This window comes from Ilyonectria robusta (assembly GCF_021365365.1).
Source record: "Ilyonectria robusta strain PMI_751 chromosome Unknown BGZ61scaffold_49, whole genome shotgun sequence".
Taxonomy (NCBI): domain Eukaryota; kingdom Fungi; phylum Ascomycota; class Sordariomycetes; order Hypocreales; family Nectriaceae; genus Ilyonectria; species Ilyonectria robusta.
Window position 1 is genome coordinate 1 of NW_025764483.1, and position 13,815 is coordinate 13,815.

At 51.5% G+C, this 13,815-nt stretch overlaps 4 protein-coding genes across 4 annotated transcripts; all 4 read left to right on the forward strand.

Moving 5' to 3' along the window:
- Positions 1 to 1,138: 1,138 nt before the first annotated feature.
- BGZ61DRAFT_371984 (glycosyltransferase family 4 protein) lies at positions 1,139 to 4,155 on the forward strand (the record flags this gene model as incomplete). The annotated part of the gene is made up of 6 exons (XM_046242149.1): positions 1,139 to 1,741; positions 1,810 to 2,195; positions 2,252 to 2,532; positions 2,604 to 2,806; positions 2,935 to 3,278; positions 3,342 to 4,155. 6 exons carry the CDS (start codon positions 1,139 to 1,141, stop codon positions 4,153 to 4,155), a joined length of 2,631 nt encoding a protein of 876 aa, XP_046094941.1.
- Positions 4,156 to 5,409: 1,254 nt separating this feature from the next.
- BGZ61DRAFT_510762 (ras small monomeric GTPase) lies at positions 5,410 to 7,147 on the forward strand (the record flags this gene model as incomplete). The annotated part of the gene is made up of 4 exons (XM_046252080.1): positions 5,410 to 5,425; positions 5,935 to 5,984; positions 6,120 to 6,560; positions 6,730 to 7,147. 4 exons carry the CDS (start codon positions 5,410 to 5,412, stop codon positions 6,883 to 6,885), a joined length of 663 nt encoding a protein of 220 aa, XP_046094942.1. The 3' UTR covers positions 6,886 to 7,147.
- A 2,322-nt stretch (positions 7,148 to 9,469) lies between these two features.
- On the forward strand, positions 9,470 to 10,867 carry BGZ61DRAFT_523896 (uncharacterized protein; the record flags this gene model as incomplete). Its single annotated transcript, XM_046252611.1, has 1 exon — positions 9,470 to 10,867. One exon carries the CDS (start codon positions 9,470 to 9,472, stop codon positions 10,394 to 10,396), a length of 927 nt encoding a protein of 308 aa, XP_046094943.1. The 3' UTR covers positions 10,397 to 10,867.
- Positions 10,868 to 13,409: 2,542 nt separating this feature from the next.
- On the forward strand, positions 13,410 to 13,709 carry BGZ61DRAFT_540825 (uncharacterized protein; the record flags this gene model as incomplete). The annotated part of the gene is made up of 2 exons (XM_046254963.1): positions 13,410 to 13,520; positions 13,599 to 13,709. The coding sequence occupies 2 exons, from the start codon at positions 13,410 to 13,412 to the stop codon at positions 13,707 to 13,709; spliced, it is 222 nt and encodes a 73-aa protein (XP_046094944.1).
- Between the last annotated feature and the right edge of the window lie 106 nt (positions 13,710 to 13,815).

Sequence of the window (13,815 nt, forward strand, 5' to 3'; positions counted from 1 at the left end):
CTAGCTCTCGGGGAATTGCGGCTGCTTCAACTATCTGTGGAATCCTGGAAGCTCCTTTCCAGCCGCGTACAGGCAAAACTAGACGATCAAGAGGTCGCAAGGTTTGTCAACGCCTTACGAGTATACGCCACTAAAGATAGGGTGAACGAATATAACCACTATCACCTCGACCGCCTCAGCCGGCCAGTCATCCAGGTCATGGCTAAGAACGTCGGCCCCGGCGCGGCTGCTGCGCCTGATGACAAGGCGGGCAACCTTGCGAAGCAGATCCCAATATGCATTGGCTCCCGTCTGATGCTGACGTCCAACCTTTGGCAGCCAGTTGGCCTCTGCAACGGCGCTCGCGGCACAGTTTACGATATCGGCTGGGCACCTGGGGCCGACCCCATCCAAGACCCTCCCTGCGTTATCATGATGGAGTTTGACAAATACAGCGGACCGGTATTCCTGACCACCGCTGATGGCAGGAAGATTGTGCCGATTCTCCCAGTGGAGAGGGACTTCCTCATCGGAGCCACTCTCTGCGCTCGCACCCAGTTTCCCCTGATCGTATGCTACGCAATTACCGTGCACAAGTCACAAAGCATCACCGAAGACATGATAGTTACAGATCTGTCCTGCCGGGACTTTCAGACTGGTTTAAGCTACGTGGCTGTCTCTCGCGTGAAAACGCTCGAGGGTCTGATGTTGGATGCACCATTTGATCGTAATCACCTGGTCTACGGGTCTCCCCCGGATGGCATGAAGATGAAGATGAGGGATCAGGAGCTTAGGAAACGACAGGTGCTCACACGGAATCCGTACATGTCACATAATACCAAGAATGGGCATGGCAGTGGGTCGGTACGTAGATAATGCGGTAGTAGTAATAGCTTCCCGGCCCGCGGACACACAGCCTTCGGCTGAGGCTACCCCATGCACCCCATCGCCGCTTCAATGTGCATGGGGTGACGTAGTATTTTACTCCTATCGCGGTAATCCATATCAGCCAGTCTCGTGCTTCCAGACTCTTTGTCATCTAACTCACTAATAAACCCTTGCCACTTTCCCCACAGCTGCCTCGTAGGCACCTACACCCGCAGAAATTGTTAGAAAACTGAACCTTTCGAAGCCGGCACCGTCAGGGGTTAACCCAACAATGTCTGAGCTACCTCAGGTCCTTCAACGGGAAGAGCCAAGACCTCGACCCCACCAAGTTCAGGCTCAGGACGGTCAGGGCCGAAAACTAAACCAGAGCCAGGCTCATGGCCGAGACCAAGATTCACAAAGGAGGACCCTGCCCCAGCAGGGGCTGCCGGACGCTCAGAGTGACGGGCTGCAGTTGCACGACCATCCCACTGACCTACATCACCGCCCAGGAGCTCTTTCAGGTCCAGGTCCTCCTTCTATCCCGGCTTCACCTACGCCTCCCGCCTTGGAAATTGCTTCATCTCAACCTGCTCCCCAGGCAGATCCTTCCAATTCCTCGTCTTCCTCGACTCACCCTCATCCCGTCACCGACCCTCACTCTCAGTCCTATTCTGCCAGCCACTCGAGCTGTCGCCCAGACTCGTTGAGACCCGGCAGCGGGTACTCCACACCTCTGTCTAAGCCATGCCGGCCGAAGAGCCTTCGTCCCTTCATCATCGCCATCATGGCTTTCAAGAAGGGCTGCAAGTTCTCTACGGCCACTTCGCTGCACCGCAAGGAGCAGATGAGGGCAATTGTGGAGAAAGAAGATCATTTTGGTCCATCTCTCGTGGTAAGGGTTCCAGCATTGCCAACTCAGCCCTGTCCCCGTCCTAATGCTAACCTTATGCCCCCTACAAGACACTCTATCTCGGCATATCCGCTGTCTTCTCGAATGATCAAACTGCAGTTGTTGCCTTGGCTATCAACGACAGTGTCTACCCGATTGACATCTCCGTCAAGCATATTGTGCTTGACAACGCTCTGGAGATGGGCCAAGATCCTATTGCTGACTACGTCCTTGAGGAGGTTGAAAAGTACGAGCACGAGAACTTTGCCAAGTTCATTGGAGCCGGTCTTCCCACTACGCTCAAGTACATGAGCCCCAGTCTGTGCTCTCATTTGTGGCTAGACCTGGATATTCTCCCGGTCGTGTTGCGTCCTGACGGCGAGGACAGAGAAGAGAGTTTCTGGGACCTTAAGCGCGTTGATGAGCAGGCCGATTCTATGGCCCGCAAGTGCGTCATGTGAGCCTACAAGCTATGATGAGGAGAAGTAAATCGAATTGACATGTCGTGCCTAGGAATTTCGGTCCGTCGCTTGCCCCTCGTCTGCAAGTTGGCTTCCGAGGCGTTGTCCAGACTGATGCTGGATTCCGCGCCCATCTGGCTACCGCTCAGAACTACAAGGACACTTGTGGCTCTGCCACCTGGGAGACCATGTTGACCTATGCCAAGAAGCTGCGCCATAATGAAACACGCGTTGCCTTCTTCAGCGCCACTCCCCAAGGCGGTGGTGTTGCTCTCATGCGCCACGCACTGGTGCGCTTCGCTCGCCTGATGGGTGTCAATCTGGCCTGGTATGGTAAGTACGACTGCTCCGCGGCCAAAATCTCGCCAGAGTTTTCGCCCCTAGATTGCTCACACCCAAGGCAGTTCCCAAGCCGCTTCCTGGCGTCTTCAGGATCACCAAGAACATCCACAACGTCCTCCAGGGCGTAAGCCATCCCGACCAGCGTATCACTGCAGGGGAAAAGGATGCCATTATCGATTGGATTACAGAGAATGCCCACCGATATTGGCTATCTGAAGGCGGCCCACTTCGCCCAGTAGAGGAAGGCGGTGCTCACGTTGTTATTGTCAGTATTTTTTCGTATTCTGCTCCAGATTTAGTCTTGTACAGCGCCGGTGCTGCTTCCTTCCTGAGTTTAGCCCACCAACTCATGAATACTACTTATTGCCGCAGCTCGCGCTAACGATATAACAGCTCGATGACCCACAGATGATAGGCTTAATCCCCCTCATCAAGAAGATTACTCCTGACCGTCCAGTCCTCTACCGTTCCCACATCCAGATCCGAAGTGATCTTGTTGCTAAGGCTGGCTCACCCCAGGCCGATATCTGGGACTTTTTGTGGAGCAATATCCAACTAGCAGACATGTTCATTAGCCACCCGATTCCCACCTTTGTCCCTCATACTGTGCCGAGAGAGAAGGTCGTCTACTTCCCAGCTACCACCGATTGGCTTGATGGCCTCAACAAGGAGCTGAATAAGTGGGACTCTGGTTACTACGGCCACATCTACAACGTTGCTTGCCACTCCCAGCGCATGTGAGTATTTACGCACTTGTCAAATGCCATGGTTGAAAGAATCTCTGGTTGACCATTGCGAAGGGCTGAGTTGAACTGGCCAGCCCGCAAGTACATTATCCAGGTGGCCCGCTTCGATCCCTCAAAGGGTATTCCAACTGTCATCGATTCCTATGCCGAGTTCCGTCGCCAATGCGAGGCCGCCGATTTTACGGATGTCCCTCAGCTCATCGTTTGCGGCAATGGATCGATCGATGATCCCGATGCTAACATGGTCTACGACCAGACAATGAGCCAGCTTATGACATACTACCCTCATCTCATGAAGGACATCAGTATCATGCGCCTCGACCCAAATGATCAGTTGCTCAACACTCTTATTGCCAAATCCCATGTTGTCCTTCAGCTCTCAACTCGCGAGGGCTTCGAGGTTAAAGTCTCGGAGGCCCTACATGCTGGCCGGCCTGTCATCGCCACCAGGGCTGGCGGTATCCCTCTCCAGGTCAAGGATAAGACCAACGGTTTCCTTGTCAACCCGGGTGATTGGAAGGCTGTTGCTGGCCACCTCATGGACCTCTTCACCAATGGCGACCTACACCAGAAGATGAGCTATGCCGCCAAGACCGGCGTCTCCGACGAGGTCGGCACTGTCGGCAATGCCCTCGGCTGGTTCTACCTGGCTGCCAAATGGGCCGAGGTCGGCGTCGAGAAAAGGGGCAAGGGCGGCCTGCAGGGCAAGGAGAGATGGGTCAATGACATTGCCCGGGAGGAGGCTGGTTTCCCGTATTCCGAAAATGAAAACCGCCTCCCTCGACAATTCACCGAGAAGAGGGCTCTCGCCGTCGTCGACATCAAGGCTACCGATCCAGGGTTGGAGGCACCGGTGGCAGAAGTCTAAGCGGGGCTTGCTGGTGCTTGGAAGTGGCAAAGACGCTAAGGAGGAAACGAAGAATGGGATTTGATACCAAATATCCCGCTCTAAAGTTTAGTTATTCTGCAGAGACTTCCATCAGTTCCGCCATGCATAAGAGAGGTCCATCTTTCTCCCCAGGACGGCCATTCCGTTGAACGAAGGAATATCCTTCGGAACGGAACAGACATACCAGTAGGGTAAGGCGCATTCTCTGTGGGACAAGTTCACCGTAGTCATTCTGAACGAACAAGTCTGTATCGCAGGAGATCTATGACTGCAGCACCTATTGACGCGGATCAGACAGCACATATAAGAACCAGTCTGATGTGGGCCGCCTTAACAGCACGTGCTGCTTGGCGGACAGGTGGATCTTGTGGGAGTCGTGTATTATTAGAGAAAGCTTCGAGCACACAATTTGTTGAGGTAGGAATGCCGATGTTATACGGGGGGTAACAGAGTGATAAGAGGTAAGGAGAGTGCACAGCTATGAAAAGAGCTGGAACCCCATCTCCTAGTATATGGCTAAGACCGATTTGCTTTTGACAGTGCACCCCGCAGACTGAGCCCTTATGCAACCATCTCCGCTGAAAATTTAATCCAACTAGCATGACTTGCCTTTCTTCTGCCTGATCAGCCCCTTCGCCCGGACACCAATCTAATCCAGAATGAGGTAGCACGTCGGAAAGCAGCTGGAGCAGATTACGTTAGATCACCAAGAGTGTCGATTGTGTTGAAGTGGCGACTTCCCACGGTTTTACGAACGCCGTCTCATGATCTCCCCAAGAACCTTCCATTTAGCTCACCAACTTCTCGTGATTATGTTTTCGCCACGCACTCTTGTCAGTACATCCCACAGTGTTATTGAAATGTGGCGAGACAAGAAGTTTGTATTAAAGCCATCATGATGTGGCGAGTCATACGACAGCGGCATTGGAGTTTCAAATCTTGCCAAAGTTTGTCATATAACAACTCAGATGGTCTCTGTCCCTTTATTTCACTGGTTGTACTGTATCGACACTCACAGTATTGTTCGCCAGAAGATCTTTCACTTTGACCTAGTCCCACCGGGGGAGGCAATTGCGAGGTGCCTTGCATTTGCAGTTGCAGGTCCAGCTCAACTGCAACCAGGCACGGTTCCACTGGCGAGACGGCCACGCAGAGGCGGACCTGCTTGTAGTCACCCGCTAGCTCTAGCACACCCCCGACCTACAGTTCCGGGAGCCGGGCTAGCGTAGAGTCATGGTTATCACCGTAAGTTAGCGGTCAGCCGAGCAGGTTATTGCCATCCTTGCCACAGGGAAGACTCATCTTGTCATGGTCAGCGCCGCCCCCGCTAACACTAAGCATTCACCGCAACTGAGTTGTTGTGGACCATTTAACCTTATCCACGTAAATACAACTGGGCAGTGTGCTGTTTGGGGTTAGGGGTTCGACCGGTATTTACTAGGGTTCGGCTCAGAATCAATTATGCGCCTCCACTCGCCACAATCTCCCCATGTCACAAGCAGAAATCCAGCTCAATCCCAAAGCTTAGAAGGGCCTACCTTGTTCCACCTGATCCGCAATATATATTCAACTTCGCTGCAACCAGGCTCGAAGGTTAGCTCTACACCTTCGGCTACGTTGACCTTCATTCTTCCAGCTCTCCAAAGCTAGTCGCTTTCGCCAAGCTACATACGAACACCGACAACACGGCCTTGCCACAGTCTACCCTCCACACTGGCGGGTAAAATGATCTGGTGGTGCTGGGAAATGGCGGCGTAGGCAAGACAGCTTTGACGATCCAACTATGCTTACAACACTTCGTCGAGACCGTGCGTTACTTTGTCCTCCTCCTTCCTAACCCTCTGCCTCCTTACCTAGACAACTGTTTTAGGCCTTGCTATGTGTTCAGGCCTGCGTGCTATGATTGCGTGCTTGTATTATGGAGAGCTGACTTATGGCAATAGTACGACCCAACGATTGAAGACTCGTACCGCAAGCAGGTTGTGATAGATGGCCAGGCATGCATGTTGGAAGTCCTGGATACTGCTGGCCAGGAAGAATACACCGCCTTGTGTGATCAATGGATCCAAGACGGCGAGGGTTTTGTCATAGTCTACAGCATCTCTTCTCGATTGTCGCTCTCACGGGTTAGGGGATTTCATCGCCAAATTCAGCAAGCCAAGGAATTTTGCGCATCCTCCCCGCCTAGTCCAGGCTCACCAATCCTCGCCGTCAACTCGCAGGCGCCGGTACCGATCATGCTGGTGGGGAATAAGAGCGACCGGGCAGCCGAGCGAGAAGTATCAACGCAAGAAGGTCATGCTCTAGCTCATGAGCTGGGATGTGAATTTGTCGAGACCTCGGCGAAGAACTACATAAATGTTGAGAAGGCGTTTTATGACGTTGTCAGTGTCAAACGATATTCCGCTCCAGCCGAGGTAGCGTCCCGACCCACTTGGGCACCGTTGTTGTGTATATAACTGGGACCTTCGTCCTCTTGACTTGTGTAGTGGTCAAGGCCAATTAACTCTCAATAACCCTCACATGCATGGCATTTTCCTACTCACTTTGACAGTCAGAATACTTCAGCACCAAAGATACGTAGAGCAAAGGGCAATACCGTCAAGCGGCAGCAGACTGCAACCTGCAGCAAACCGCTATGCAGGACTGCCGAGACACCCTGCTGGCTATCTACGGCGAGGTGGTGGAAACAAGTGCATCATATTATGAAAGCGTAACGAATGGTTAAGATCAAGGATGACAAAAACCAATCGCAGGCCAGGCATGATATCAACAAGCCTCAGGAAACAAATAAGCTCAGGGTACTTGTAATGCTGCGGACTGCCGTTAATTACCATAGTAAATCGGGGCATAACGCACATGATAGGCGAGCGGTCAATTTTCCACCCCAAATCTTTTCCCGTTTATTCAACCCACATTCCTCAACCCCAAGACATGCCAAAGTTAAATAATGAAGCCAATTTCATTCTTGCCCTTCAAACCCTATAGAATAACTCTCGATTGAATGTGTATCGCGCTGCTACGATCTATCGACTCTCAAACACTATTCTGTAAATAGTTTATCCTTTAGGAAACCCAAATCTACCCTATACTACCTATATACAGGTTAAATGAACATAACTGTTATATACATCGCTTAATAATTTAACCTGTTAAATATAAAGCTTCTAGAAATAACAGCATAAGATCTATAAATACTACTGGCAGTCTTAAGCTATCATCTCGCTCATTTACGCAAAAGTTAACAACGTTCGGCATTAGTGCAGGCTGCCCTGGGTTAACTTCATTATCTTAATGCTCAGTTACTCCGACAGATACTGCTCCCAGCGCGTGCTCATAGCAAACACCCCTCCCTAGCGACATCGACATAAATAACTCAATATAATACGCCTTCGTCCGTATGGTTTATGTTAAGTGATGAATCGATGGATTCAATTTTGTACACTAGGTGTATTTTCTAATTTATATTCCTCTGCCGTTAGCCATTTTTAATAATAATAAATAGCCAGGATAGATCTTGGGTCGAATAGATCTGATATAACAGAAAATAGGTAATGTAGGATATTAGCGATGTGGGCTGAAATCGCAGCGAAATAGCGCGGAATTGGAGTGTATGCTATGAACTCTATTGCTACTATATATGGACCAAGTTGAGGTAGGATTCCGATCACCCCGCGCCATCCGTTTGTCAGTTCGACCAGAGTGCCCAGAACAGGACCCCGTCGAGGCACAGGCGCACCACAATCTAGCGTTGCACACAAGGAAAAGACTGGAATAAGTTGCATTATTTTGCCGAGGTCCAATACGTTCATGGTCCGCTCACCCGGTCCTGAACATCACCCCTAGCATCAGAGCCAAACTCGCTACCACCCTTCCGATTCTACATAACTCAGTCGACCCCCGGCGCTGGCACAGAATGCTAGTGTTCCCGTTGGTCTGTATGATCGAGGTGTATTGCACGATGTGACATATGATCATGACATGGCCTGAGCTGTCCAAAAACATCCCCCGGCATGATCGTGGCCAACCTAACGGTCTATGCTATCAATGGATCATGGCACTTGAGGCAAGCCTTGCTACCCGCAACACCTTGCCTTCTTTATTTGATTATATCTTACCTTTGTTGCAACTAATGTGCGTCCTCCCCCCCCCCCATTTTTTTTCCCGGACAATCCGAAGCAAGAACGCTATGTCCATCTCCGAGGTGTACCACATTGCCAACACTGCACGAGCTAAGCTCTCTTCTGAAGCTGCCCGACCCGACCAGAATCTCCGCCTACTCGTCGGGCATGCCAACCTATTCGAGTCTCTAATGCTCGAACTTTCTAGCGTGTCGAGAGACCAGGAGAACTGGTTTACCCAATTGTTGGGAGTTGCCATGAAGCCTGAGGAACGGCATATTCGGTGGGCCGACGACGTCGTCGAGGGGCATCCCGAGAAGCATCCCGAGGAGCATCCCGAGGAGGACGGACTGGCTCGATGATGACGACCTCCTTGTGCCAAGCCGCTACCGGCATTTAGCATGCACGTCATTATTGCACTACGCATTGGCGGACTGTGCACGTAGGCCAAGCGAGCTTGGCATTGTGGAGGGTCGGATCTTACCACCCCGGCGGAGGCTGCCGATCTATGGGGGAAAGGCAACCCTACCCAGCACGGAACTGGGTCTAGAACATTGCAGATACTTCACACGGAGAGTAAACTTCACGATCCAGACTCGGCCGGAAAATCTTACATCAGCTCACGGCAGGGCTCCTAATAGTGCAGACCATTTAGACTATTAGTGCAGACTGCAGATCAGGGCAGGGAATACGGACGCCCGGTGTGGACGCTAAGTACGCTAGGTTGTTGGCATGGTGTTACAAAACCAGGGTACCCATGATTGTTGCTGTGCCAACCACTTTGTTTTGGATATTTCTGATCAATTCACTGGTGCGATCCGGATCAACAAGGCTCGTTTCAAGGGGCGCATCATCCTAGTCGTCAATCCACGAACGCCCGTCGTGGATTGATTATTGATCTTGGATTGTAGTCTGCACTAATAGTGTAAATGGTCTGCACTATTAGGAGCCCTGGCTCACGGATCAACGGAGGCCGGTGGCAGCAGGCAGGCTGCGCATGTGGCACCAGCACTAATGGACAACGGAGACTAATCAGAATACAACACAAATTGTAATATCTGAGGCATTGACACATGATAAATTTGAGGATATGTACATAATAACTAACCGTTGGAAATTGCCCTGTTTCCATGCTAGTGAACATAGGATTGGAATTCAACCGAGCCTTCGAAATGGAACAACAATTGTCACTACCAGCTGTTGGGGCGCTGCTGATGGAATACGACCTTGATCTCGAGGCATTCGATTGGGACCAAGAGAGGTGCTTGACAACGGCGAAACAAACCCTAGCCCCGTTTTATGCTGCCCCCAACCAAAATTGCCCCATCAAGCCCACGGATTCTACTTCCCTCTCCGTCGACAGCTTCTCTCCGCCGACAGCTAGCTTCACATCTCCTGATATCTTCAGCAGCGATGAATCGTTGCTGTACGACTCCTTCACGATGACCCCTTCTGAGATCGGGTCCATTCTTTTTCTACCTTACAGCGTCCCCCCAACTGCCCTCCCTAGATCCGCAGGCGGGATGGGAGGGCTGTGCAACAATGACGACGACTGCGACGTCATCGGCCAAAGGCAAGCCACACAAAAGTATACCGTCAACTCCGAGAACCTGAACCCACATGGCGAGAAGCGACCATCCCCGACGAGCCAAGAGACGGAACAACCACCTGCGTCCCGGCTACAAAATGGCAACGTGGACGCTAGCGCTGAGATCCCCACCGGCATCAAGTTGCGCACCACATCTCGCAAGCCTAAGGAGCCGCCGTCCAAAAAACTGGGCGGCGACAAGGTTCCTTTCTCACCGTCGGCAGCGCAGCCACGCCACAGCCATAACCTGGCCGAGAAGCAGTACCGGAACCGACTAAACCAACAGTTCAACAACTTGCTCGCCGCACTGCCGGCACCGCCGTCGGAGGATTGCGACTGCCACGACATCGGCAACCGACGTCTCAGCAAAGCTCGTTGTCTCAGCAAGGCTCGAGTGATGGACCACGCGAGGCAGCGCATCAAATCGCTAGAGAGAGAAAACCAAGCGCTGGTCAAGGAGCGAGACAAGCTGATGAAGAACATCAATTTAATGCAGGAAATGATAAAATGAAGGCGGCCAGGCGGCGACACTATTCGACTTTCCACCTCAAAGGGGAGCCTCTTCAGTCCGTCATAACGCGCGCTAGATTTGCTGCACCGGCCCACTGCTCTATCCTTCCTTGGATATGATCGTATTCGTCAGCTGCAGCGGGGTTTTCCTCACCATCCGTTTTAGAAAGAGAATATCGACGCCTAGTAACGCCGCTTTTATGGATTGAGCTCAGGCACGCCTCGAGTGCAGCTTATCTGGTCCTCATCCCTAGGTCTGGCGGCCCATCCGGATCCCTTCTAGGTGTCGGAATGTTGAAATCAAAAGGGTCTGCCGGTGATTGTTGGTGATGAATAAAGGTCTACGTTGTGTGTGTCAGTGAGGGAGCATAGCTCAGTACATAGTATCCACATCCCGGCCACTAGTTAGAAGATCGGACTATCTTAATCATACGTTCTCAAGACTTAGAGACCTAGTAATAGTAACAGTTACCATCCCCCACCACTTAAAGAATCACACCAGTTAAAGCATAGCACAAAAAATCACCGCCCCATACAAACCCTACCATTTTATTTGCACCGCATTTTGGCACAATGAAGCCATTCGCAAAAAGAAAAAACCTAAGATGCATTATTTTTTACGTGATGTCTTACCCTGGGCCATTTTTCTTCCGACTTTGTGCGTATCATGGGGGTTTCAAGACATTGAAAAATTTGCATTTCTCGCTCTCTCATCCTTCGACTCCCACAAAGTTAAGAAGACTCTCTACGTAGTTTACAAGCGTAAAATATCTCCAAAATGGGTCGCTATGTTTATACCGAAAAAGACGTTATTGATGCTATATTCGATATTACTGACGGTTCTCTATCACAATACCAGGCCTCCAATAAGTACGGGGTGCCTCAACCAGTCCTCTCGAAAAGACTTTCTGGCCAGAAGAGCAGGAAAGAGTCTACCCACCCTCACCAACGTATTTCTACGAGTCAGGAGGACCGCCTCGTTCGTTGGCTTCTGCGGCAGGAGTCCCTGGGTTACGCTCTCACGCATAGCCAACTTCGAAACTGCGTCGAAGCCCTCCTCCGTCAACAGGGAGATAATAAGCCATTGGGTCAAAACTGGACCACCAGGTTCATCAAGCGTCATTCAAAACTATCTACCAAGCTTGGAAAACGCCAGGAAGCCGCCAGATTTGATGGGTTTACTCCGAAGGCGGTCAATTGGTACTTCGATATCCGGGAGAACGAGTATGGCTGGATCAAGCCTGAGAACACGGTTAACGTGGACGAAGCGGCATAATGGCGGGTTTCGGTAAGTCCTCTATAAGTTCCCTATGGGTTTTTGTAGGTCATAACTAATTGGTTGTCCATAAGGCTTGGACAGCCTCGTACCTAATCGGGAGTTCCGACCCGAAGAAGAAGGCGTTATTAAAAGGCGTCCAGTCGCGCACCTGGACTTCGTTTATTGAGGCTGTCACCGCAACTGGCCGTGCTTTGAAACCGGGAATTATCTTTAAAGGAAAAGAGCTGCAGAAGCAGTGGTTTCTTAACGAATTCGAATTAATAGCGGACTGGCACTACATTACATCCCCGAACGGCTGGACCGACAACCATATAGCCCCCGAGTGGTTGAAGGACGTTTATCTACCTCAAACGGAGCCTCGTGATGCATCGGATGCGAGACTTATTATCCTTGACGGTCACGGGAGCCATGCGCAGGTGAGCCTTTTGGTGTTTTCGGCGCGGAGTCACCCGCTATAGGGTCGCTAACGACCAGTCGGGACGAGTGGATGGCCACGTGCTTTCTGAACAACATTTACTGCTGTTACCTACCAGCACATTGTTCCCATGGTTTGCAACCGTTAGATAATGGAATTTTTAATGTCATCAAAGGTGCGTATCGGAAAGAACTCCAAAAGCTGGCTAGTTTGACCGATTCTGCGCCGGTTGACAAAGTCAACTTTATTTGGACATACGCGAAAGCCAGGGAGGCGGGCATGAGGAAGGAGATTATCTTATCCGGCTGGAGATTTACTGGAAATTGGCCTATCAACCGTCACAAAGCTCTAACACACCCGGAAATTCAACCGGACAAAGAAAAACTGCTGGAACAGTTCAAGACACCGAGCCCTCCTCCACTGCACTCAGATGATACGCCGAAAACGAGCCGGCAAGTGAGGGATATGGCCAAACACCGAAGTCGACCGACCAGGCGGAAGTACAGTAAGATCGCAAAGGGGTTAGAAGCTTTAGAGATGAAGGTGGCCGTTCAGAATGCGCGGATTACTGGCCTCGAAGAGCAGATGGCCCAGGTGCGGCGAGGGAAGAAAAGAAAGGCGGTACCGAACCCGAACCGACGATTCATGGCTCTAGCGGAGGCGCTAGCGGCTGGAGAAGCTCTTCATGACTCAAAGGAGGCAGAAATAGAGGTGGATGTGGATGAGGAGGTCGAGTCGGTCATTGAGGTGGGTGTCAGGTCAGAGGACGAAAGTGAGGACTTTATGGTCGTAACAAAGCACTGCCAGCGCACACGGAGCGGTCGGGAGGTCAAAAAAACACGCAGAGAGTAAAATTCAAGCAATTCTCTATAGAACATCCGAGTGGCTTCATTTTTAATGGACAAGGTGGTTGGTTTCTGCGTGCATCAAATATTGGATTTTGTATGGGGCGATGATTTTTTGTGCTATGCTTCAAGTGGTGTGATTCTTTAAGTGGTGGGGGATGGGTACTTACCTACCTACCACCTACGGAGTACCTCAACTGTTGATCTCTTCCATTATTAGGCAAACAAGCCCTCCCACCAACCATATCGAGTGGAGCCGTGCTCTTTCTGACTCGACCTGCTTTGTCGCAACAACATTCTTTCTCCGATTCGGGATACCCTCGACATCGCGACCGCCGTCTGCGAGGAGATCCTCGTCCAGCTTTGCCGTCCACGGCCCGCCACCCTCCGTCTACCATCTACCATCAATCAATCCGCATCCAAATCTCGCCCCTGCCGTGCGCGTGCGCGTGCGCCCATGGCAAACATGGCCAAAATGGCCAAGCCCGTCGGCGAAGACGGCTGGCTCGCCTACCTCGAGGAGACCATCCGAAACGCATCCGACCTCGAGAATCGTGTTCATGCCGTTGAACAATACAAACGCGCCGTTGCTGCCGAGCCTGGCAGCTTGCGCATATGACTTTCCTACTGCGACTACTTCTGGTCGCTCTGGGAGGCGACTCAGGCCCTCGCCAGTGACGGATGGACCGACGAGGAGCTTCTCATGGGTCGCGAACTGTTCTCATTCGGCGCCGCTCTGGACCTATGGCAGCAGGGCTACGAGGCTATCCAATAGCACATCAATGACAGTCATCTGCTCTGGGATCGATGGGTCTCGCTCGAAATGGAACTGTTGTCCACGACACGCACTCCCGAAGGCATCAAGCGGATCACCCATCTCT